Genomic DNA, 24,167 nt, shown 5'->3' with positions numbered 1-24,167 from the left:
AGAAGGACCACAGGTTGACCAGGTGGCTCTCCTTCATCTGGCCACTTGGCGCGGGGCGAGGAGAGATTATTTCGGGCACGGGGGGTTTGCTTTGGAGAGGATAGCCTTCCTTCTCCAGGGTTCGCATCCGCAGCGGGAGTAGGGGTTTGGGGCAATGTTCCCCCTGGGGTGTCAGGGGCGAGTGGGTTATCTAGGGTCCGGGAGGTGGCACCTGGAAAATGTGGGGTGGCTGCAGCGCGGCTGTCTGCGGAGCCGGCTGGGGAGGAAGCGAGGCAGCGCGTGCGGAGCGTCCACGCGGTGGGTGTGCGGCGCTTTCATTCAAACTTTGGGGAGTCTTTGGTTCGGGCGTCAGCGAAGGTGTGACCAATCAGAGTCCGGGGAAGGGAATAAATTATGCAAATCGCCATCTGGCGATGGGTCAGATGACTTCAATACTTTAAAAAACTACCTCGCTCGCGGTGTGACAGTGGCGAGCCCTGGCTTCCGGCGCGGGCGGCACGCGTGAGGGCAGATCTGGTTCTGGTTCAAGCCCCTTCATAACCCACTCCTTCCACCACGCGGCTTAGTTTGGCCAAGTTTTCATTTTCCACCTTTTCCACCTTTGGCTGTCTGAGGCCACTCTCTGGTTGAGAGGGGGCTGCCCACTTCGACTCTTACAGGCTCAGACTGCTGGAAACTCCGAGAGGTGTTTTTGTTTATTGTCCTTTTAAAAGCCCTCTTTGGGGGAACCGGGTGTGAAGGGGAAGGATGAGAAACTCCGTTCTTCTGCTCTGCCTCTGGAGAGCCTGTTGTTGCTTTGCCGCGGGAGGCCCCACACCCCTTGGTCCAGAGGGATGGCCGCAAGGTAACGTGCATTTAATTTTATTACCACCCCCACAACTTCTTTTCTGTGCCAGGTCCCCTCTGTCTTGCCCGCCCTTCTTCAATCTTCCTCAGTCCTGCGACATCCTCCTTCCTTTCTCCCTGCGCTGTCCATTTGCTCCTCCTAATCAGCCTTGCAGTCCACTTGTTCCTCCGCGCTTCTGACGAGGGCATCCCCGGCTAGGCACCCAAGAAGCCGCAGGCTGGCGGCTGCGCTGGCCTGCGCTCGCTCTCGCCCCACATCCTTGCCGTTATGTGGTTCCCTTATCTGTGATGTCCAGTCAGCAAAGTTGGCTGCCAGCAGCTCTGTAACCTTGTCTTCTTCGTTGAACCTGGAGTTTTCGAGGCAAGAAGGTTGTTAGAAAAAGCTCTGTCGCCTGGTGCCCCCTTTTTAAATCGTGGAGTAGGTGTTATAAAAGTTAAGGTATCAGGGCATCTGGCTTTGTTTTGATGAGTGCTAGCCATGATCATTTGATGAGTAACTTGAGCAGAGAAGTGGCTGGGCTTATTCCCCAGGTTGCCAGCCATCTCTTCTCCAATACTCTTTCCAGCCCTGGCTCTTCCTCTTCCTACCTCTCCTCCTCCTCCTCCTAGCTGCTAGCTTTTCTTCTGAGTTCTGCATGGCAGTCTCTTCTATTGGAGGAAGCCTACCTTGGAGGAGAGAGGGTAGGGTCACCCAGCAGGAGCATCAAGCCAATTAGTTAGGCAGAGGAGGGAGAGGAACCCCTGAGTTACACCCCATTGTTTCATCTTCTGCTATTCTGCTGGGGTTGGGGTCAAGTGATGTTGGTCCCTGTCAGCTTATGCGCATGTGGAAGGGTTAATTTGAATCAATGGGAAAACCTTGCTTTACTTAACATGTTCCCAACTCTAGTGCAGTTGAATGGGGGTAGGTTACATCTCTAGTTCATTTCCTGGAAAGTGCTACCAACTTCCTTCCAACTTCTACTTTCTGTGATTCTGAATATTTGGGGATCATTTCATTCATTTGAAAAAGTATTTGTTGTGTAGTGCCTTCTTCCAGAGGAGGGGGTTACAGCAGTGAACAAAACAGGTGAAAACCCCTGCCCCCAAGATCTTACACTTCAGAGATGGGAAGACAAATGGCCAAGTAATTAAGATATATAAATAGTGCTCAGTATTCTGGAGGAAAGTAAAGCAGAAGAGGAAGGTACAGAGGGCTGGTGGGAGAAGGTGGTGTGGTTTTAATCGTGGCCTGGCTTCCTTTACTGAGAAGCTGACCGCTGAGCTTCTGAACTTTAAGGAGGTGACAACGTGCCCTGAGGACATCTGGATGAAGAACTAACATGAACTACCAGAGGTTGAAGTGATTCGAGCCAAAAGTAGTAGGAATGAGGCTAGAGAACTCTGGGGTCAGAGAGTCAGGTGCTCAGGTGAACGTTTTGTGTCAGTATGGGGGTTTATCCACAGGTCGGTGCCAGGAAACCAGCAGACTCCCTTTCCTTTTCCCCTAGACTTCCTAGCTAGTCTCTCTGTGTAGTTATCTAGGTAGAAATTGGGAGATGTTGAACTAGTTATGTCCATGTTTCAAATTTCTGCCAGTTGGGGCTTTTGTTCTGCTTGTGCATGTTTAGTTGCATTTTCTGAACCTTATCCTTTTTACGTCTGGTGCATTGTTGTCCTCCCCCTTGTCCCCTTCACCACCACCTCCCCACCTCTCTGATCTCTCCCTGACTCCATTTGCTTCCTAACTCTGGTATTCGTTGAGCTCCTGGGATGGTCATTTGTTATCTTTTCCCCTGATTTCTGGGTGACAGGAGAGTTTGATTTCTAATTTCCTAGCTGGTTATTAAGCTGGTTTCCAGGATGGTTGGAAGAGTGCTCGATGGGGTTCATTTGTGACCTTCTGAAATAGTGTGGTGGCAGTACATAGTGTTAAAAGGCCGTAGGCACCATCAGTGACATTGGCTGTGTTTTGGGACTAGAGCCATCTCCTATACGGCACTGTGTGGGTGCAGAGGATCTGAAAGGAGAGATTTTGCTGCTCCTACAAGCTTCCCCATGGCTTCAATAATTTATTTAGCAGGCTTAAAGAATGCCAGGCACACGTCTGGTACTGCCAGGAGTGCTGAGGATGCACGAGGTCTTTGAGGTAAGTGTTGGAGTCGAGACCAGAGCACTACGGGAAGCCCAGTGCATAACAGGTCAACAGCTTCTTGCCTCCAATTCCAACATCCAGATCTTTCAAAATTGAAACATGTGTTCGGTAACTAGTTTGGCAGCAAGATCTGGCCTTACCTGACCTGAACTCTTACTTATTTGGCAGCAAAAACTGACCTGAACTGACAGGAGGATATTTGTAAATTTTTTTTTTTTTTGCCCTTGAGTGTGAGTAGTCATGTATTTCCCTGCAGAAATATTATTGATGTGTTAGATTCATGTGGAGTGCCCCCATACCCCATGGGGGGTGTTATATAATAGATGTTATATATACCATAATGTCTTTCTAAAATCTGAACATTTCTGAATTCTGAACCTCGATGGGTCTCAAGTATTTCAAGAAAAGAATTGAGGACCCATGCTCTGAAAGTAGTAATTTGAGAGAAGGAAGGAGAACTCGTTTGGATAGGGCAGAGAAAGAAAAACAAGAGAGACTTATTTTTTTCAGATTCACAGTAATTGATACTAGTGACTAATTAATACTCTTAAATATTGATAAGATGTCCCTTTTATGACATCTTTGCAACATTTCTGGGAGGGGAGGAGGAAACATTCTGAAACCCGGAGAGGTTAAGTCACTTGCTCAAGCGTGGACTAGAACTAGACCCCAGATCTCTCACTGCCACAGCCTGCTCGTTATACCCATGCTCTGGTCTTTCTCCCCAGATGAGCTCCACAAATCCAGTGATGTACTGGCTGCTGCCAACCCCCCTGTGAGATTTAACCTCCGCACCTCTGAGGACCCAGACCACGAAGGATGCCACCTCTCTCTCGGCCACAAGCAGCCCTTAGAAGACTGTGGCTTCAATGTGACAGCCAAAACTTTTTTCATCATTCATGGATGGACGGTGAGCCCAGGGGAGGGATCTCTATGGCTTTACATGAGATTTGGTTTCCTTTGTTTTGGTCAATTAAAAAGAATACTGGTGCTTCCAGATTCCACTCTCCCCCTCTTTTCTTGTGGGCTGCTTGTATTTCAGACAGCTGTGAAGAATGTAATGGGCACTTCGCTGAGGGGGCAATCTGGACTCCAGCAGGGTGGTATTTAACACTGGCACACAGCGGGCTTTCAGAAAGTGGCTGTCCTGAGGGCAGCAGCCCAGCTCCACTGGCTTTTAAGGGGCCCTCTAATTACACTTAATTACAGTGGTCAACCACCACCTCGCAGGGGCCATCCCTCCGTAGGAGCTGAGCTACACTGAAGCAGCTTGACTGGCTCAGAGAGACTGCGAGGAGCCAGCTGGCCTGGATGGCTGGCATGGTGCCCTGGTGTTTGTATAGAGATGGCTCCGTTTAAAGGCATTGGGGTCTTTATGTGCCCTAGCTGAGCAATTCACGTTGAAAGGCCCATGACAAACTTCAACAAAAAAAGGACTTTAGCGCTCAGCCTCAGAAGCTTTTGACCACTGAGGGATTTGTTCACTTATATAATGGCAGTCTGGAGGAAAATGGTGCTATTAAGTGAGAGGTTTCTGCCTGGGCTAATTGGGAGGGGACATTCCTCCTCTGAATGATGAGAAATTCATATCCGTTACATGCTTTCTGGTTCTTTAGGTCTATCACCAATGGCTGGGTCAGGCCTGGCGGAGAGGGTAGGAGGCGCCTACCTATGTACCGTAATTGAAGAGATGATTAAGGGCCTGTCCAGCCATCCTCACCCTACAGCCTATGATTAGAATCATGCATTCGAACCTTTTTAAAGGCCCGCTGTCAAAATGCAAATACAAACTGCCTGCCACTTATAAATGGCTTGCATTCCAGAAAGTTCTTTTGTAATCTGCTTGGAACTTGGAACAGCAGTTTCCCATAGAAGTAGGATTGTAAATGGCATTTGGGTTCCCAGGCGAGGCACAGAAAATCTCTTTATCTAATAATGTACTTGTGGATAGGTTTACAACTGGACGTGGTCACCATTTATACTTTGTTTCTGTGGGAAAATGTGTTCTGAGTTCTAATTTGGGATTCCAGAGACCGGTCTTCCTTCCTCTGGGGTCAAGATGGATGGCAGAAATGGGTTGTGGGAAGGGGTCATTAGTTAACTCTGCATTTGCCTAAGAGACAGCATCTCCCTGCATCTCTGAGAGAGAAACTAACTCTCCGGGGCAACACTTCTCAGCTGCTTTTGAATGATGGACCAGGCTACTTACTTGCCTGACTGTGACCAAGACTCAGGCTAACCTAAGGCCAGCATCGCCACCAATTTGTATCTCATATAGTGGTCTTATCGGTCAGTGGGGCAGCAGCAGAGGACACCTGCTCTGAAAGTTTTGATGGGAAAAACTGAGATGTAAAGAGCAATGGAAAACAAACACCCATGTAGCGATCCTGTCTGTGGCTGGCCCTGCTCATGTGCAAGTGTTTGGTGCCTGGGTAGCCAAGGTGAAAGTCCTGGAAGTGGCTTGAGAGAGGTTCATGGAGCTGAATTCCATATTCATGAGGATTTCTGAAACCCAGAAGAAGAATATTTGTTAAACGTCCCCTTTTCTCTGCAGATGAGTGGCATGTTTGAAAGTTGGCTCCACAAACTCATGTCAGCCCTGCAGACAAGAGAAAAAGGAGCCAACATCGTGGTGGTGGACTGGCTTCCTCTGGCTCACCAGCTTTACAGAGATGTGGTCGATAACACAAGGGAGGTGGGACACAGCATTGCAAAGATGCTCAACTGGCTGCAGGTAATGGGACCAAAGGGAGTCCATCTTTCATGAGTGGGACCTTGAACCCGAATCCTCTTAAGAAATAGATCAGGCTGTTACAGTGAACTTCACAGGTCTGAGAGTAACTTTGAGATTCAAATTTTTACTGAATGAAGTATTGCTTGAAATACTTGGAAGCTGGGACTTTAAGAAAGCTTTCTCATTATTGATGCATTTCTGGGTTTTTCTTGTTACTTTAACTTGTGTGGAGAAAATTTGTCTTATGGATCGTTACTTGCTGATGCCCTCAGGTTGGGAATGGTCAGGAGCTTGGACCAGCTGGTAATCTTAGATACCTACTGAAGTCTGCTCTTGCGTCTGAAGGGTGGCTGAACTGAGGGTGGAAAGTGTTGGTTCAAATAAATGCAGCCTAATGCCTTGCATAAAATATGTGTGGAAAACAGATCTTGAGGTCCTATAAAACTTCCTTTTTATAGGTTAATGATGTGCCTGCAGTCAGTGGGCTTAACAGGAGACTGGCAAAGTGACCCAATTATCTGGGCAATGACCTTCCTTAGAAAAGTCCAGGGAATCTGATGATTTCTGGCAGAGCTCTGGTCAGGATTCTTGAACAGTCCCTCAGTCCTCTGCTTAGGTAGTTTTGCTGAGCTTGGTTGCTGAGCTGCGGGTCAAATCCCCGCCTCCTCGTGCCCCCAGCTGAGTGCCCTATCTGGGTACCTGTCTAAGTGCCCATGACTCTAGGGTCCCAGGTGGGCTTGCGGTGAGGAGATTGGCAGCTCCTGGGCCTAAGAGGGCAGGCAGGGAGTACCCTGCGGCGGGCTGGGGGTGGCACTTAGTTTCCAGTGAGTCTGGTGGCTTTGACCTCCACACTGCCACTCCTCCCATCCCCACTCCCCCCTTAGATACTGCCAGAAAAAACAGAAACATGTAGGGGAAAGTTCAGGTATGCAGCTCCTAGTCACAACCTCCACCCTGTCCCCAGCGCTTGGCATTTGAAGTGCCACCAAGTCCTTTTTACTTCCCCTTACCTGGCTGTTTCCCATCTGTGTTGCACCATCAGCAGTGCCAGCCATGCCCCGGCTCCCATGTCTCTTTCCCGGCGTGATTGACATTGAATTGGTGGTGTCCCTGCGGGCTCAGGACCACACTCTCCACTCACACACTCCTGTGACTTTCTGCAGGGGCAGGATGACTTTTCTCTCAGGAATGTTCACTTGATTGGCTACAGCCTTGGCGCTCACGTGGCTGGATACGCGGGCAACTTCGTGAAAGGCACTGTGGGCAGAATCACAGGTAAGCTCTGCTTCCTCTGCTGACAGCTGATGCCAGAGCTCCCTTGGCCGCTGCGCCCACCTGGCTTTTCTGAACCAGGGTGCACCCGGAGAGGCAGCTGGAGTGAGCTGTAAAGGGTTAGCTTTGGGAGACACCTAGAGAACATCTAACCCAGGGCTTTTCAAATGTTCTTTTTAGTCAAGAGCCCTCTTTGCAGATTGAACTTGGGCAGGACCCCAGTCTATGAAGCACATAGAGGAGGTGTTTTGGGCGAAGCTGGGCATTTGTGGGCAGTGTTAGCCTTGTTACTTGGGCCTCTCCCTTCTCCGGAGGGGTCTCAGGGTCTCAGAGCATCGGGGAGCACAGTTTGAAAACCACTGTTCTAGTCCAGCAGGTGAGGTAACACCCAGGGGCAAATATAAGACTCAAGGGCAGAGCTGGTGCCGAGCCTGGCCTGTGAACTGGTGCTCTCTTCCAGCCTCTGCCCATCGTACCCCAGGACCTCAAGGGAGAGGAATGAGTGGTGGACTGTGGTTGAATTCTTGTTCTTATTTCACCCGCCAACGTCCTCTTTCCAATGTTTGGCTGGCATTCTTATCAGGGATAACTACCTGTTTAGGAACGGTGGTTAAACTATGTCATTAAAGAGACATTTCTGATATTGGTACCCAGGTTGTCAATAGAATATCAGATTTTCCATCTTGGTGGTCTTTTGATGTGAGAGTCTGACTTAAATCATTAAATCATTTAATGATTACAAAAACTGGGAAGGATTTTCTTTCCCAGTTTGGGGCCCCCTCAAACACACACACGCAATATGGCTTCTGCGAGGTGAAAATTAAGGGCAAATTTGTTGCCCTGAACTTTTATCCCCCTTCTGGGATTCTTTTATTTGTCTGCTCTCCCAGTTTCTCCCTCACCTCCCACATATTAAAGGTGCAACCTAAAGGGAAGAGTTAATTTCTTTCCCGGCAATGTTTTCATTTTGAAACAGGACTCAGGTAGAAGGAAGTTCTTAGCTAAAGAATGATTTAGTAAAGGTAGAATTTCAGGTTTCAGCAACAAGCTGGTAAGGTACATTTAAAAATATATACATTTGTGAATATGTATATTTTTTTATTTGTGGAAAAAAGGAAAAGTAAAGAAAAAAGAAAAAAGGAAGAAAAAATATATTTATGTGTGAGGTTTTAGTGATCTTCCTCCAACCATTGTCCGCGGGGTTAGGTCTAATGAGTACACACACACACTCCTCTAAATCCGACTATGTGATTCAGCATAGCTTGAGAGCGTTTTTTGTTTTTTTTTGATTATCAAGACATGGATTTTTTTAAAATTGTCAATTGGCCTGAACTGTCTAACGGGCAGTGATTGTGCGGCCACACGTGACTGCTCATTAACCCGTTGCCAGAGCAAACACTTCGGTTCGGCCTCAGCCCCTGTGGGTTCCGCTGTCTGGGCGCCCCTCCCAGCCCCCAGGGAGAGGCGTGGCGTTGCAGAGCCAGGCCAGCTGTGCTGGGACTGCAGCACACACGAGGTCCCCACCAGAACGCCAGATCCCCACCAGAGCGCCGGAGCCGGAGTGCCCTTGGCAACAAGGACAAGCTGCAGCTCCTCCCTCTCCCTGTTTCTAAATCTGAAATGTGATGGGGCTGGTGGGAGTGTTCCAGTTCTTCCCCCGGCCTGTCTGGGTGGGAGCTGCTGAGATTCGGGCTTTGCGGACAGAATGCTAATCAGCTGTCTGCAAGGAGCATCAGGCCGCCGTGTCCTGCGCACAGCCTTTCCCTCTGGCCTTTCTCTGTGGAGTGGGGGCCCCGGGGTGAGCATTACAGGAGGGGGCGACCTCTGTCCAGTTGCCAGGCAGCACCTCAGAGGGTATTTGGCTGACCTGACGCACGCTGCTGCGCATGTCTGATGGGGGAGGCCTGTGCCCTCTCCCCAGACTTCCCAGGGTCTGGGAACCAGGTGGTCCTGACTGGTAAGAGGAGCAGAGACGGCAGCTTGCGTGGGGTCCTGAGGCCAGTGATGCTGCTATCCAGAGGCCCGCAGAGGTCCTTCACCTGGGCCTGCGGGGGGTACCTAAACCCTAGCCTTGCTCGGATCGGAGAGCTGTGGACTGGGGTTTGCTGGAGTTTTACCCTCTTAGGCTTCTGAGGGAATTCCATGATACACTGAGGAAGAGGTTGTATATTTCTAATTAAACTTGTGTCTTGTGAGCTATAAATAAATAAGCAAGCAGATTCATCTATACATTCAAGAAACATGAGTTACATGTCCACCCTGCAGGCTCTGGGCTAGATACGACCAACTGTCAAGTACCCAGCGAGTGGTACTTCACACCATCTCTGAGCCGCACAGCGTCTGGGTGAAAGGATCTTTTGGGCTTCATTTTACAGATGGGGAGACTAGGACTCAGTGCTTAAGTAACGGGCCCCATATCTTGCATGCCGAGGAGCAGGACTGGGATTCGAACCCAGGCCGTTGGATTCCAGAGCGTGCAACTCACCCCTACGCCACCCTGCTGCTGTTCCGCTGGGAGAGATGAGGTCGCTGTTGTGCAGCAGGCTCTGCCCTGCTCTTTCCCTGTGTGTGTTCATGTGCATACAAGAGTGTATGCGTGTGCATGCATGTATGTGTTCCATTTACTGGACAGGACACCTTTGGAGGAATCTGACTGAAAGGAAGCGGTGATTCTCCAACTTCTCTTTTTGGAGGGGATACGTTCACCCTCCCATTCTTAGTTAACAAGTGAATTGTGCAACTTGTCCCCGGAGTCCGATGGGTCCTGGCTGTGTGTCAGGTTGGGTCAGCCTGCCTGCCAGCTGGCCTTTCGAGAAGACCCATCAGCCACCTGCATTCCTCCAGCCCAGCTTGGTTTCCATGGCACTGACCGTCTGGTGGAGACTTTTGTTCACCAATACAAGAGCCACTAGCTGCACTCTCACTCTCACTAGCTGCAAAGCAGAGTGTTCCCCTTTTCTTTCTTTCTTTCTTTCTTTCTTTCTTTCTTTCTTTCTTTCTTTCTTTCTTTCTTTCTTTCTTTCTTTCTTTCTTTCTTTCTTTCTTTCTTTTTTTCTTTCTTTCTTTCTTTCTTTCTTTCTTTTCTTTCTTTCTCCTTTCTATCTTCCTTCCTTCCTTCCTTCTTTCTTTTATCCCAGGGGATATGGTGAAAGGCTGCCTGTGTCAGTATCGTGGTCCTTGCAGCCACTGAGAAGTCATCCTGGGCTACTCTGGGAGGCCCCCCCATTTGTGCCATCTTTCTTTTGGGTCCTGGGCCAGAGATGAGCCCCCAGGCAGCCTGGGCTCCCTTTCTGCCTCCGTCATTCATACGTGTTCCTAAACTTCTCTAGAAATGATTTCGCATTTCAGTCTCTACCAGTTCTCATGACGAGTGAGTTCTACAAGTTTCCTGTCTACTCTGGACAACAGCCCTGCCTTTTGTTTATCCTAAAATTACCCCATCTCTAGTTTGACAGTGTGTTTCCTGGTTTCATCGCGCTGGGGTCTGGGGAACACAGTTCTGTTTCCCGTCTCCTGCTTTCACAACTCTGTTCTTGGTCATACCTCCTCTCTCCCTTGGTGTTTCCATATCTGGGCTTCTCAACCTTGGCACTATTTGCATTTGGGACCAGATAATGGTTGTGTGGGAACTGACCTGTGCCTTGTAAGATCTACATCCCTGGCCTCTATGTGTTAGATGTTAGCAGTTTCTTCTCTCCCTCACCCTCAACCGTAACAACCGAAAATGTCTCCAGACATTGCCAAATATTGCAAAATCCCTCCCAGTTGAGAACTGTGGTTCTAGACTAACCAAATCCCCTTCCTCTGCTGCACGTAATCTTTTCTTAACTTTCTCCAGGTCCTCTCTCTGTGTCTGTAGGGCAAACAAAGAGCCTTCTAGGTTGGGATGAATCCAGCTCCCATGGTTACTTAAGCTTCGTGATAGTAGGAAGTATTTACACTGACAAGCACTTAGTCTCTTAACAGCTCACACGATCTGTGTGAATTGAGACATTCAGTTTCCATTCTATAGATGGTACTCAAGCATGGAGCTGTTTTTCAAAATCAGGTCCACAGACCAGCTATTTTTAGGATCACCTGGGGATTAAACCCATATTTCTGGGCTTCGCACCAGATCTACCAATCAGAATCTCTCAGGGGTCGGAGAATCTGCATTTTATGCTTTGCAAATTCTTTTTATTTTTGGAATGGTTTTACATTCATGTGGCTTCAAGACTGAAAGACGGTGAAAGTATCTCTTCTTGTCACTGTCTTCCCAGCTCCTGCCCTGCCCTCCTCCCTATCACATGTACACACAGGTAACAGATAATACAGGAGTTTGTGCGTCCTTCTCGAGTTTTTCATAGCTCCACAGTGGAATCTGAACTGGTAAGAAGCTCCCCAGAGATATTTGTGCTGTATCAAATGTGAGAACCTGTGTTCTCTGCAGTGTTGCTTGCCTGTCAATGCAGAACATTTGCAAGCAAAAAGGTTTTTTTTTTTTTTTTTTTTTGCGGCTGCAAAAGCGAGGCATTCTGGAGGCTTGGAATGTGGATGCTCAGTGTGGCTGGGGTACCCTCTCTCTTACCATCTACCCCAGGCCTGATTCAGAACTAAAGGAAGGGAAAGAGTTAAGTCCAAATACAACGAGCTCAGTTTGGGGAGACAGTCTTCCCTCCACAGGGGTAGGTAGCTCAGTTATTCTGTCAAACTTATGCTAAAATTAAGGCTGTGAAGGCTCTCAGTGGCAGAATAAATGGCAGGAGTGGCTTAGTCTCAGCTGGCTCGCGTTCTTTCTAGAACTGCTCCAGTTCTGGCAGGGCACGGTTCCTCAGAGCCAGGTGTCCGCTGAATATTGTGGCCAGTTTACTAAGTCAGCGATTTGTCAGGATAGGTGAAGGCTGCAGAAGAAAGCATAAATTCCTCTCCAGCGGGCACCACACTGTTCACGATTCACAGAGCAGGGATGCCTTCATCTTGACTCGCCGACTGAGCTTTCCATCAGGACTTGTTGCCTCGGTGCCCCTGACACAGCGGGTCTCGGCCCCTCCTTCTGCTGCAGGTCTGGATCCTGCCGGGCCCATGTTTGAAGGAGTGGACATCCACAAGAGGCTGTCCCCTGACGATGCGGACTTCGTGGATGTCCTGCACACCTACACGCGTTCCTTTGGCTTGAGTATTGGGATTCAGATGCCTGTGGTCGCATTGACATCTACCCCAATGGGGGTGACTTCCAGCTGGGCTGTGGACTCAATGATGTCTTGGGGTCAATTGCATATGGAAGTGAGTTCCTTCTCATTTGTTTTGACTCTCTTATCACATCTCCTCCTAAATCAGCCAGAGCTGTTAGTGCTCCCTACAACATCCATTTCACTATTTCCACTTCCCCACCACAGTGGCCGTCCAGCACTGTTCATCCTACAGTGCATCACCCTGCAAGCGTATTGACAGCCTTCCCATGGTCCTTGCTCTGCCTTCTTACGCTTTAAGGTCACAGTTATTATTGATCAATTTTGTTTTATAACAAAAGAAATACATGTTCCTTGGGGGAGAAACCAAGCATTGTAGAATTGCACAGAGCAAAATGTAAAAATACCCCTCACCTCCCACTCCTGCTTTCACTCTCCACAGGTAGCCAATATAAGCAATTGTGTGTGTATCTTTCCAGTCTTTTTGTTTTGCATATTTGTGTGTGTGTGTGATATTTTTAAAAGTCACATTATTCTGCAACTTTGCTTTTTCAGCCCTAATATAGACTATGGATATTCTTAGACATCAGAGCACACAGATCTACTTACCTTATTCTTTTTATTGTTCTTTTTTTGGGGGGGTAATTAGTTTTATTTATTTTAATGGAGGTACTGGGGATTGAACCCACGACCTCATGCATGCTAAGCACGCAATCTACCACTGAACTCTACCCTCCCCCTTATTCTTTTTAAAGGCTGTATAATATTCTTTAGCATGGATGCACTATAATTAAATTTTTTATGACATTTTAAAGAAGTATAATCAAGATACTTTCTCCATTCACTTATCATTTATCTTCCTGAATGCCTAAGCCTTTTCCCAGCTGACTTGAGCCGAACTGCATTTTTGCTGCTGAAACTGATGAGCTGGGTTTCTCCTTTGCTCACTGCCTTGCATCTGACAGCATCTCTAAGTCTTGGCCCTGGCTGGCTGTCTCCACTCTGATGCTCTGCTCTTTGGATGTTCCACTCTGTCACTCAGTCTTAAGTTGCCCTTTCCCAATATGATAATATCCAAATAGCCCCTGCAGGGCATGGGGGTCCTTGCAAGAGGAGTTCAGCCCTGCCTTAGGGGGATCAGATGATGGCATTTCTTAAGGTTGGTAGTGTGAGTGGGAAAGGGGTACAGGTGGCTTTGACAAATTTTCCTTAAGGTGCCAGGATTTACTGAAACTATTGGCTTTAGCCTCTGGTTATAAGGAATAATGATGTACTATGGACCAGAAAAATCCAAATTATAGCCCTAACTTTGCAAACAACTGACTGCATGACCCTGAGCAAATTACTTCACCTCTAAGGGCATTAGGGTCATAATCTATAATTGAAAGAATTAGACTAGAATGAGGTTGGCAAACATTTTCTTAGAAGGACAGCTAGTAAATAATTTTAGGCTTTGAAGGCCATATGGCCTCTGTTTCAACACCTCCACTCTGTTGCCATAATGTGGAGGCAGCCAGAGACAATAGGTAAACGAAAGAGCGTGGCTATGGTCTCATAAAACTTTACGACAAGGGGTCCAGCCTGCAAGCCCTAGTTTGCTGAGCCCTGGACGAGATGATGTTTAGCATCTGATCCATTTCCAGCATTTTGTGACCACACAACTCTATCAGGGCACAGTGACTCCCGCTGCACAACTGGTCTCCATCACCCTGTTTAAGTGCTTGTCCTGTGTTCGTTCTTGCTCTTTATTGCTTTGTATGAATCAGAGCTGTCTTCATACCTAGAGGGCAAGCAGTTGAGTGGCAGGACTGGCCTTCAGTCCTACTGAGAGCACATCTCTGGGCAAGGGTTAAGAATTGCATAAACAAGTGTACGAACAGTGACATGCAATGCAGTTCTCACTGACGAGGTGTTCAGTACTTACTGACCGAGGGGGCCAATCCCACAGGAGCAGCTCATGCTGACGGTCTCCGTCTCTCCCTCCCCCAGCAATCGCAGAGGGGGTGAAGTGTGAGCACGAGCAGGCCGTGCACCTCTTTGTCGACTCCCTGGTGAACCAGGACAAGCCGAGCTTCGCATTCCAGTGCACGGACTCCAATCGCTTCAAAAAGGGCATCTGTCTCAGTTGCCGGAAGAACCGTTGTAATAGCATTGGCTACAACGCCAAGAAAACGAGGAACAAGAGGAACAGCAAAATGTACCTAAAAACCCGGGCGGGCATGCCTTTCAGAGGTAACCTTGGTCCCCGTCCGTGTCGCCCTGGGGGAGGAGCTTTATCTTTTTTCCTCCTTCTAAATACCATGTTGTAGAACAGGACACATTCCAGCAGTTAATTTAAGTCATTGCAAATCAGGTTATGTTGTGCATGCCCTAGTAAAGTTAATCTTTAAAAAATTAACGATGGGGACTCCTTTTGTGGTGGGAAGCATCACTCTAGGATCACGAATATCAATATCTTAAATTTCTATCTTGCATTTAGCTTTGCAAAGCTGTCCTATATTTGTTTTCTCACTTGATTGTCAACATAGTCTGAGGTAGGACCAACAAGAGATCAAAATTATGCCTTGCATTTTTATAACATGTTATAAAACCATAAGGTTTTGTGGGTATTGTGGGTGTTATTTTACACATGAGGAGGTTGGGGCTCAAGAGGTTAATACCTTGGTTTTTAATTCAAAGTCACACAGCTGGAAAGTATCTAGGTCAGAATCCCCCAAAGGTTTCCCTAAACCCCAAGTTCAGGGCTCCTTCTTCTGCAGTGACCTCTCAGGCCATCAAGCAGAGTGAGATCAGAGGGAGGTAGAGGCTGGGCTAGACCCAAAGGATGTCAGTCCCTAAAAACTCACTGTGCTGGGTGACTCAGTTTGGGTCAGGGTGCCCTACGATGACAAACCAGGCTCACACATGTCTTTATTCTGCTGTCTCTGCAGTTTATCATTATCAGATGAAAATCCACGTCTTCAGCTATAAGAACGTGGGAGAAATCCAACCCACCTTTTATGTCACCCTTTACGGCACCAGTGCAGACTCCCGGAGTCTGCCTTTGGAAATGTAAGCCATGTGTTTCCTTTGCTGGGTCCAGGACAGAGCACAAGTTGGTTTGAGAAGGAGAGAGAGTGCAGTCGCAGGCGGACAAGTGCAGGAGAGTGTAGTCTGGGAGGAGATGCGTGGTTCCTCTCTTCTTCTTTATATCCTCTGCTGAGCCCTTGATTCAGAATGTTTCTGGGAGGGAGCGCCTGGGATGAATCAGAAGCATGAGAATTTGCTGTTTCATCTCAGACAATGCCTGATTCCTGAGGCTTTAGGAAATTTGGAACTTAATAAATGTCATCCCTGGCCCGTTTTTAGTTCTCTGTGGGAGGGGCACATAGCAATGTGTACACAGCCACTGAGCACTTACAAGGTGCAAAGCACCATGCTGAGTAATGCTGAGATTGCAAAGTAACATCATCAGAGGACTCGCTTCCAGGGCTCAGGGCCGAGTGGGGGGACCAGGCTTGTATGCCCACATAGTTGTGCACACAAATGGGGTGAGGCAGCCTCCCCCAAGTGCCAAGTGAAAGGGATAGGCAGGAGGGACTGGGAGCTCTGAGGGAGAAGGATGCCTGTGGGCTGAGAGCAAGAGGACATTCTTGAGTGAAAACGTGTCTTCTTTGTGCTTTCTCATGTCTGTCCTTTCCTGGTCCTATTCCCTCCTAGGAAGTAACCTAAATGGGGAGATGCTCCTGTCCCCCCCAGGAAGGGTTTTGATAAGAAGCTGAGGTGCCATGGGCAAGGTCTGCATGAAGCAGAGCTGCGCTCCTACCTGGTCCTGCTGGTGGGACGTGGCAGGCATTGGAGAAAGGGACCTCTTGCTCATTTCTCTCACCTGCTGGGGGCAAGTGCTGCTATCGTGTCACCCAAAGTGGTGCTGCAGTTTTCCAGGTGGCAGGGGACTGACACCAGCTTCTTCCTCCCTTTACAGAGTGGAGCAGATCGGGCTGAATGCCACCAACACCTTCCTTGTCTACACTGAGGAGGACCTGGGAGACCTCCTGAAGATCAAACTCACTTGGGAGGGGACATCTCAGTCCTGGTACAGCCTGTGGAAGGAGCTTCGCAGCTACCTGACTCAATCCCGCAACTCCGAGCGGGAGCTGAATATCAGGCGCATCCGGGTCAAGTCTGGGGAAACCCAGCGGAAGTAAGTGCCCCACAACCCTTTTCCTGTCCTGTGTCAATGGTCAGCAGAAGGCGTGTGCTTGGCAGCGTCCTTTCCTTTGCTGAGCACGCACCTTCCAGCCTTCTGTATCTAGAGCATTTGGCAAAACCTCAAACCCCATGCAGAGAAAAGTGATTTCCAGATCAAGGCCTCTTGTCAACTGTTGTGCAGCTTGTGCCCGAACACAGGCCCTCAGCTGAAAGGGGTGGGCCAGCGAGGGCTCGAATCCAGCCCTTGTCCCGTTTGCCAAGCCCTGTGTCAGCCTGGAGGAGTGGAGCTTCTCCTGGACAGCACTCTTTAGGAGTGCTGCTTGTTAATCTGCTTGCTCTGGGGTCCATGCAACCAAAAGTCTTTGCTTGCTCCCTTTCAGAACAAACCAGGCTATCAAGTCTAGGAAGCCTGCACAGATGAGGTCTGCAGGGGGACCTGGTTTCCCTTGCATCCAATTTTCGGAGCATTAAACCTGTCCTTGGGAGGCTCGGACTCAAGGACATGGGTGGGGTCCTAACGTCGAGTAACTGAGATTCCCCAGTGCCATGCCAGCTGGCATCTTCCCCATGTCTGCTAACTAAGCCTAGCACAAAAAGCCACACCTTTGTTTATCAGCCCCTAAAACCGTGCCTTGGCTCTCTGAGCAGTTTCTGTCTACGTGGAAGCCAGGGAAACCTGGCAGACCTCTGTCTAGCAAGGAGGTTTTCTTGGCCAAGTCCTTCCGCAGACCTCTGGGAGGTCACTGCCATGTTGGGACGGCGGGAAGCAGCCTCCATCCCCTGTGCATGTCCTCCGGTGTTTTCTCCATGGCAGGTCTTCACGTGTCCCGTGTCCATCCACCACCTATGGTGCAGCTTGGCCAAGAGGGGAGTGGAGGCCTGGGTCCCTTGTTTGAGTGACTCTGGTCTAGAAACCTGTGAACTGGGGCAGGGAGCAGGGTTGCAGGGGGTGGTGTGCCAGCTGTGGGGGAGCTGTTAGCACCCAGGCTGTGGTCTGGATAGTTGTGTGTCTTCTCCCTTCTCTTGGCACTTGTAAGTGCAGCCTGAACCTATGTGTGGTAGCAGAAAGATGATCTTTTTTTTCTTTGTTTTAGAAAGATGATCATTTTTATAAAACATTTCAAATTTTATAAACCACTGAGACTTAATATATGTAAACCATTTTTCATATTGGTTTCAGATACGAGATTTTAAAAAGGAAAACATTACAGAGAGAGTTGAAGCCCCTTTGTGCCCCTCCCCCATCTGACTCCTCCCCCTCCAAACCAAATGCACTAATCTTCCGACATTAACTATTGTTGGTGTGTTTCCCTCCTTCATGGAATTTATGCCTTCATTTCTTCTGTTTATATCTATAAACAACCTATAGAATTGTTTTGGTTGCTTCTGAAATTTACATGAGTGGACCTATCCCTTTAAAAGTTGCTTTTCTCCATTCGACACTGTTTGTAAGGTTTATCCAATACGTACAGATCTTGTCTGTTCTCCTTTAACTCCTACATGTAAACCGCCATCGTGCAAGCAATAGTTTTGCCATTGTTCTGCTGAACCTTTGAGTCGTTGCTGCTTTTTTGCAGTCACAAATAGTGCTGAGACGAACAGCCTGGGACATCTGACCTGTGTGCGTGTGTGAGGGCTTCTCTGGGGTGTGTTGAATAACTGGGCTATAGTATGTGTATTCTCCAGCTGGACCGGGTATTACTAAATCCCTCCCCAAAGTGGTTGGACCAATTTTCAGTCTCAGCCACAGAGTAAGAGCTCCCTCTCCCCTTCCTCCTCACCTACATTTGGTGCACACTCTGGCCATTCATTGGGTCTGAATTGGTCCCCTACTGTTCTCATTTGTATTTCCTGATTATGAGTGTGGTGGGTGTTTATGGGCTCTGGGCTCCTGATAAAGCTTCTGAAAGCTGTTCTGCATGTGGCTTTTGTCCTGCTGGTAAGCATCAGGGTCAGGCATCCCACACATCTACCGGTCACAGGATCATGCTGACCACACACCACCGAAGCTGGGGCCGCGCGCAGGGTTTGGCTCTAAGTTATAGTTGAAGTGGTTATCGGCCCACTGATTCTTCCTGTGATCTTGGTTGTCTGTTTCTTGAATCTTTGGTGTTGACTCACAGCTGAGTTCCAGTGACACTTGTCAGTGAATATTTCTGAACACTGTGCTGGAAGCACCTGGAGTTCCTCCATTCAAGGAGCTTACAGTCCACCATAGGTGACGGGAATCCACACGCTATTCAGGGCGGGATATAATGTGTTGGAATAGGACACAACCTTCATAATGAACTCTATGCCGTAAGAAGTGATGGAAATGACAAAAGCAACGTTTATAGGGATGCGCCTATTTATTAAATTGGGAGATCAAGGGAGTGTTAGATTAGGAAGGTCTCGGACAATCGGGACAGCCTCCAGAGAGGTTGTGCCTTGAAAGCAGCCAGCCTTTTGGGTAGGCAGAGGGGAGAAGGGGGAGGGGTGGGATTAAAGGCTGTATGAGCTGAATCTTGGGAGACGGCAAAGTGAGACACAGTTTAGAGTGCTTGTAGCAGCAGCGGAGAGTTCGGAAGGTTCTTGAGTCAGGATTGGCACGATGAAAACTTCCCTTTTCTCCTTGCTCCATCCACCCCAGATCCTGAAGGCACCGTCTGGCTGATGCAGGGTGCAGCCATGTGCACCCCGCCCCTGGACTTTTGGCTTCACTGGTGGTTTCTTTTTCCTCCTAGATTGACTTTTTGTGTAGAAGATCTCGAGAACACCCGCATAGCCCCTGGCCAAGAGCTCTGGTTTCACAAGTGTCGGGATGGCTGGGGAATGAAAAACGAAACCAGGTAACCGGGACCTTCTCAGAGGTTCAAGCAGTGCATGTTGACGGGTCCCCTAGCGTACACTGGACATGAGTCTGGGCACTCGGGACATAGTGGTGAACAAAACAGACCAAAGTCCGTTCCTTTATGAAGCTGATCTTCTGCTGGAAGGAGAAAGACAAATCAGTGGGATAGACAGGGTGTTGGAGGGTGTGAGTGTCCCTTTGCCTCTTGTTCTACCTCACCCTGTAAGGGTCACAGCCACGGTCCTGCTGGAATGAAGTCTTTCCAGGACTAAGTCCCCGGAGTTGGCACCCACGTCCCCAATTTGGATTGAACTTCTGTGTAGTGGCCAGGGCTGAGGGAAGTTCCTGGGGCTTCCTTCTGGGCTCTAGGCTGGACTGGAGAGTTGGGTGGGAGGTAAGGGAGAAGCACAGATGAAGTCCTCTTTTAAGGTTTTCTGGAACCCAGGCTGGTGTAGGTGAATATTAGTGGGCAACTCTCCCCCTTTTTGAGAAGCAGGAGTGCTCGTGTGTGTGGCTCTGTATGCCACCAAGGGGTCATCTCGCTTCAGTGTCCCCATTGCCCCATGCTGGGGTCTCACTGTTTCAGAATTGGGAAGGCTGATCTCACGGTATAAGGCAGTGGGTACATCCAAAAGGGGAATCTGTCACATACCCTCTGAGCCTAAATGCCTCCTGAGGAGGAGGGAGATGGCCCCCCACAAGCCCCTACCCTTTGCCCCGTCCGAGGTACTAGATAATAACGCTGCTGCCGTGCACCAAGCATGCAGTGTGCACCCACTGGCATTCAGTGCCCCCCACACATCATCTCATTTGCTTTTATCATCAAGCCCAAAATGCTGGTATCATTAAGTTTGTGAACAGTTAGGGAACCCCAGGCTCAGGGAGGTTGACTCACTTTTTCCCAGTCCCGCAATGGGTGATGGCAGAGTGAGGATTTGAAGCAGGTTGGTTTACCCTGAAGCCCATGCTCTTTCTTGAGCATGGAGGTCCCAGTTGCTCAGAGAAGTCACATCTCCTTCATGTGGGTATCAATTATCAAGCAGCTGCACCCATGCTGGGGTCCCCTGTGATTAACTGTCTGCCAACCCTGAGGACCAGGCTACATCCCAGCTGCTCTGTCTCAGGAACATCAATGTGACCACAAACTCCGTGATCACAGGACTTGTGGGATTCTGAAAACTGCCCATCTAATTAAGTGACTCAGTCTAGTGTAGGCTTATATGATTTTCTACTATGATAATAATTTTAATTCTTTATGTTTGTATTCAAATGTATACCTTTCCAAATGCTTCCATATGTATTAATTTCATTGATCCTCAGAACAGCCATGAAGATTGCAAGAAGGGTTGCTATTCTTATCCTTATTCTTTTTTTTAAACATTTTTTTATTGAGTTATAGTCAGTTTACAATGTTGTGTCAAATTCCAGAGTAGAGCACAATTTTTCAGTTATACATAAACATGCATATATTCATTGTCACTTTTTTTCACTGTGAGCTACCACAAGCTCTTGTGTATATGTCCCTGTGCTTATCCTTATTCTTATATATTTCCTTTCTGCTCCAGAACTTCTTAACAGTTGAGAATGCTGTAACTGCCTCATAATACCTCTTTGAGAAAACAAATTATCCTTTCCTTTACCCTTAAAGGAGCAGAAAATAATGGGAACTCAAGTCATAAATTAACACCTAGTCACATGTTAGCCCTTAAGTACTCTCTCTGCTGACATGGATACTGTTCACCTGTTCACTGAGAAGGAGACTGAAGTTCTGAGAGGTCCCATGGCACATCAGTGTAGCTGAGACTAGAATCAAGATCTCTTGACTCTGCCTTGCCCTCTTCCTGCCACACTGCAGGGTCTCTTGTATTTCAGATCAAAGCAGCGAGGCATTGATAGTTCTCTCTGCAGTTGTGTCTGTGCATGTGCCTGTGTGTGCGTGTGCGTGTGCCTGCTGTGGGTCAGTGTTGTGCAAAATCTGCAAATGCCAGCATTGAGGTATATGGAACTAGGAACCCCGAGTGGGCTCCAGAGTGGTGTTTCTCAAAGTGAATCTGTGGCTTGATGGGGAAGCGGGAGGAAGGAACACTCAGGACCTTCTCCATTTGTTCTGAAAGGGAAGCAATAAAAGAGTGTGATGAGGTATGTGAGAAAGCTTGGTCTTGAGGTAAACAGAGCTGTGTCTTTGCTATGCCAGCTAATGAATCACACTTCCACGTGGTTCCTTTCAGTCCAACCGTGGAGCATTCCTGAGGGTGCCAGCAAGGGCCCCCACCTTCCAAACACATGGAGGAACGTTACTCCTGAGGACCCACCTGCTGGAAGGACCCCTCTTGACGCTGGAGCCCTGGAAAGAGCCTGCTTGCTGGGCCCAGCACCTGGCCTCCTGTGATGGCTGGGACTTCTCGCCGGAGTGGACCACGCACTGCTGTTCCTGCTGCTGCTCTAGAATAGCGTTAACTCCAGATCTGTGTGCAAACAGCTGAATGCCAGGCCTCTGTGCACCTCGGGCTGGTTTCTCAGTGACCAGAGGAGCCTGTGCTTCACCTGACAAGGAACCCTGGCCCTGGAGTGGCTCTGTATGGAAAGCTGTCGGCTGTCTGACCTGACTTGAGTTGTCGTGAGGGGTCTTTCTGCTGGAAGCTGACTTGTGTCAGGATGGCAGACCTGGGACCTTATTCACCCGGGAGGGGAGAGTAGGTCTGGGGAGGCCCTTGCTGTTGTTGGGGTTCAATTGGGTAACCGGCTAAATGTACTGTTTACCTTTTAGACATTCCATCCTGTTCCCCAACTCACTCTCTGAAGCACACATCATTGGGTGTCTTATTTTCCCATTGCTCCCTTTTTAATTGGACAGATGTTTATTAAGCACTTAAACTTAATTAGCACGTGGCTGTAGACACATTAGTAAGTCGCTGCAGACCACTTCCTCATTTGAAACCCAAGGGGGTTAAGATGTCTAAACTCCCTTCGAGTTGAGATGATCCATGAATATGCACGTGATGAAAGGCACGTGGGGCACTGGGAAGGCTACAGGATGTAAGAGTTGAAGACCCTGAGGGTTAAGTGATTTCGACCTATTTCTTCTTAGTTAACGTGCATCCCCTTTAAGCGTGACATCTTTGATCACCAGCAGAGTGGTAAGCAGAGTATCAGATGTGCTGGGGCCAGAATGGTGACCAATGGCCAAATGTGACTGCTTCAGAGCAAAACCTCTTCCATGTAGGAAGTTGGAAGGTATTACATAGGTTATACATATCTGTTTATACAGAAACCAGCACCTGTCACACACAGCTGGTGCCAAGATTTAATTAATGCAGTGTTTTTTTCCCTCCTTGGAATACCTTGCTCTCATATGAGTGCCTTTTCTGAGTTGAGCATTGTCAAAAAGCCTCCAATTCTAGATCTCGATTTGAATTAATATACATGATATCTGAGGAACCCTTTTATAATTTTCTAAAGATTTGAACATGCATCACTTAATTAGAGACTCACAACAGGGGGTGAGAAGGGCAGTTACTATTATCTCTGCTTTACAAAAACCCAGGCTTAGTGAGGTTTGGCCACATGCCTAGAACTATATACCAAGTTGGTGGTGGAGCCAGGTAAGGACCCAGACCTCCTGGAGGCAATGCCCATGGTATGGTAATCTATGCAACTCCATCAAGACTTCTACATCGTTTCCCACCAATATGCCCCAGATATGACAAACCAGGACTCTTTTTCAGAGCCATCCAGAAAACCCTAAACCCTTTTATTGATAACCAGGAGAACGAGAGTGCCAAATGGTTTGGATTTTTATGGATGAGGTTAATTTGGAAGGAGATGTGATGCCAGGTGGTGGTGGTGAAGCGTGATTTTCTCTGTGCTTAGGTTTTTAAAGGGCATTGTTTTAATCTGTATTGTGCCAAAGTTGTATCTTTGTTCAGTGCCAAACCTCCGAAGACATGACCAGTCAAGTACCTTAATTCAAGGTATTTTTTATCAATCCAACGGGGTGCTTTTTCTGTTACTTCTGTGATTTCTAGCCGAAGTAGAGTTTGTTATTGACTGTGCATCCTGGTTACTTTCTGCTTCTGCTTTTAGTAACAGAAGCCTTGGGAATCAAATCCCCAGTGGGTCCTGTATTATACATTTGGCTTGAAGCCTTATTTGTACATAATGATGCTTTTTTTTTTAATGCTTACAATACTATTTATTTCTCAAGTGTATATAATGTATAAAAACAAATATATGGTTAGTTTTTACTTTATGATTAACCCATTTCAAGATTAAAAATTGTTAATAGTGAAATAATAAAAATCTACAAAATTCTTAGTGGTCTGGCAACTCAATTCTTTCTGGGGGGGTAATTAGGTTCACTTATTATTTATATACCTTTAGAGGTGGTGCTGGGGATTGAACCCAGGACCTTAAGTATGCTAAGCATGTGCTCTACTACTTGAGCTATACCCTCCCCTCCCAACTCAGTTCTTAAAATTTGAAAGAATTATGACTGCCTGGGGTTTAACAAAGTTAAATTAATGTAGGATGTATTCTCTACTTGATACTAATTGTTGGTAGGAAGTGGACAACAACTCTTTTCACTAAAGAACAAGAGAAAAATTATTTGGGTTGCAGTGGAAATGCTAAAGGTGGATGTTAGGAAGAAATGGGATGGTGGCTGGACATTGGGGGATGCTGGTGAGGATATATGTTTGGTCTCGTGGGATCTAGATAACAGTGACTTAAACCAGCTAGAAGGTGAATTCTCTATTGTGTTGAAGTCCCAGTTGGTATTGAGGTTCTGTTCCATAAAGCCAAGAGGGGTTCAGGCTCTTACTTTGCTGTGCCATTCATAGGATATCCCCCTTACCCCCACAGTCGAAAGTGTCCCCATCAGGGCCTCTTTCAGCTTGCGGAAAGGGAAAGGAGAACATGTCCTCTTTTAAGAGAATGATTGAGAAGTTGCCCACATACTACTGGCCAGAAATCAGTCAGATGATCATGCCAGAG

General features: G+C 47.9%; 1 protein-coding gene across 1 annotated transcript; it reads left to right on the top strand.

Moving 5' to 3' along the window:
- Positions 1-728: 728 nt before the first annotated feature.
- On the top strand, positions 729-23,377 carry LOC140688856 (endothelial lipase-like). The gene is given in 11 exon segments (XM_072948878.1): positions 729-844; positions 3,709-3,890; positions 5,535-5,714; positions 6,878-6,989; positions 12,028-12,159; positions 12,162-12,248; positions 14,144-14,386; positions 15,085-15,205; positions 16,119-16,337; positions 19,069-19,173; positions 21,404-23,377. Coding segments are annotated over 11 exon segments (1,500 nt in total). The 5' UTR covers positions 729-747; the 3' UTR covers positions 21,426-23,377.
- The last annotated feature ends 790 nt before the right edge of the window (positions 23,378-24,167 follow it).

The sequence above is a fragment of the Vicugna pacos genome, chromosome 24 (genome assembly GCF_048564905.1).
Source record: "Vicugna pacos chromosome 24, VicPac4, whole genome shotgun sequence".
NCBI lineage: Eukaryota > Metazoa > Chordata > Mammalia > Artiodactyla > Camelidae > Vicugna > Vicugna pacos.
The sequence above is the reverse complement of the archived record's forward strand: the minus strand, read 5'-3'. Positions and strand labels throughout refer to the sequence as shown.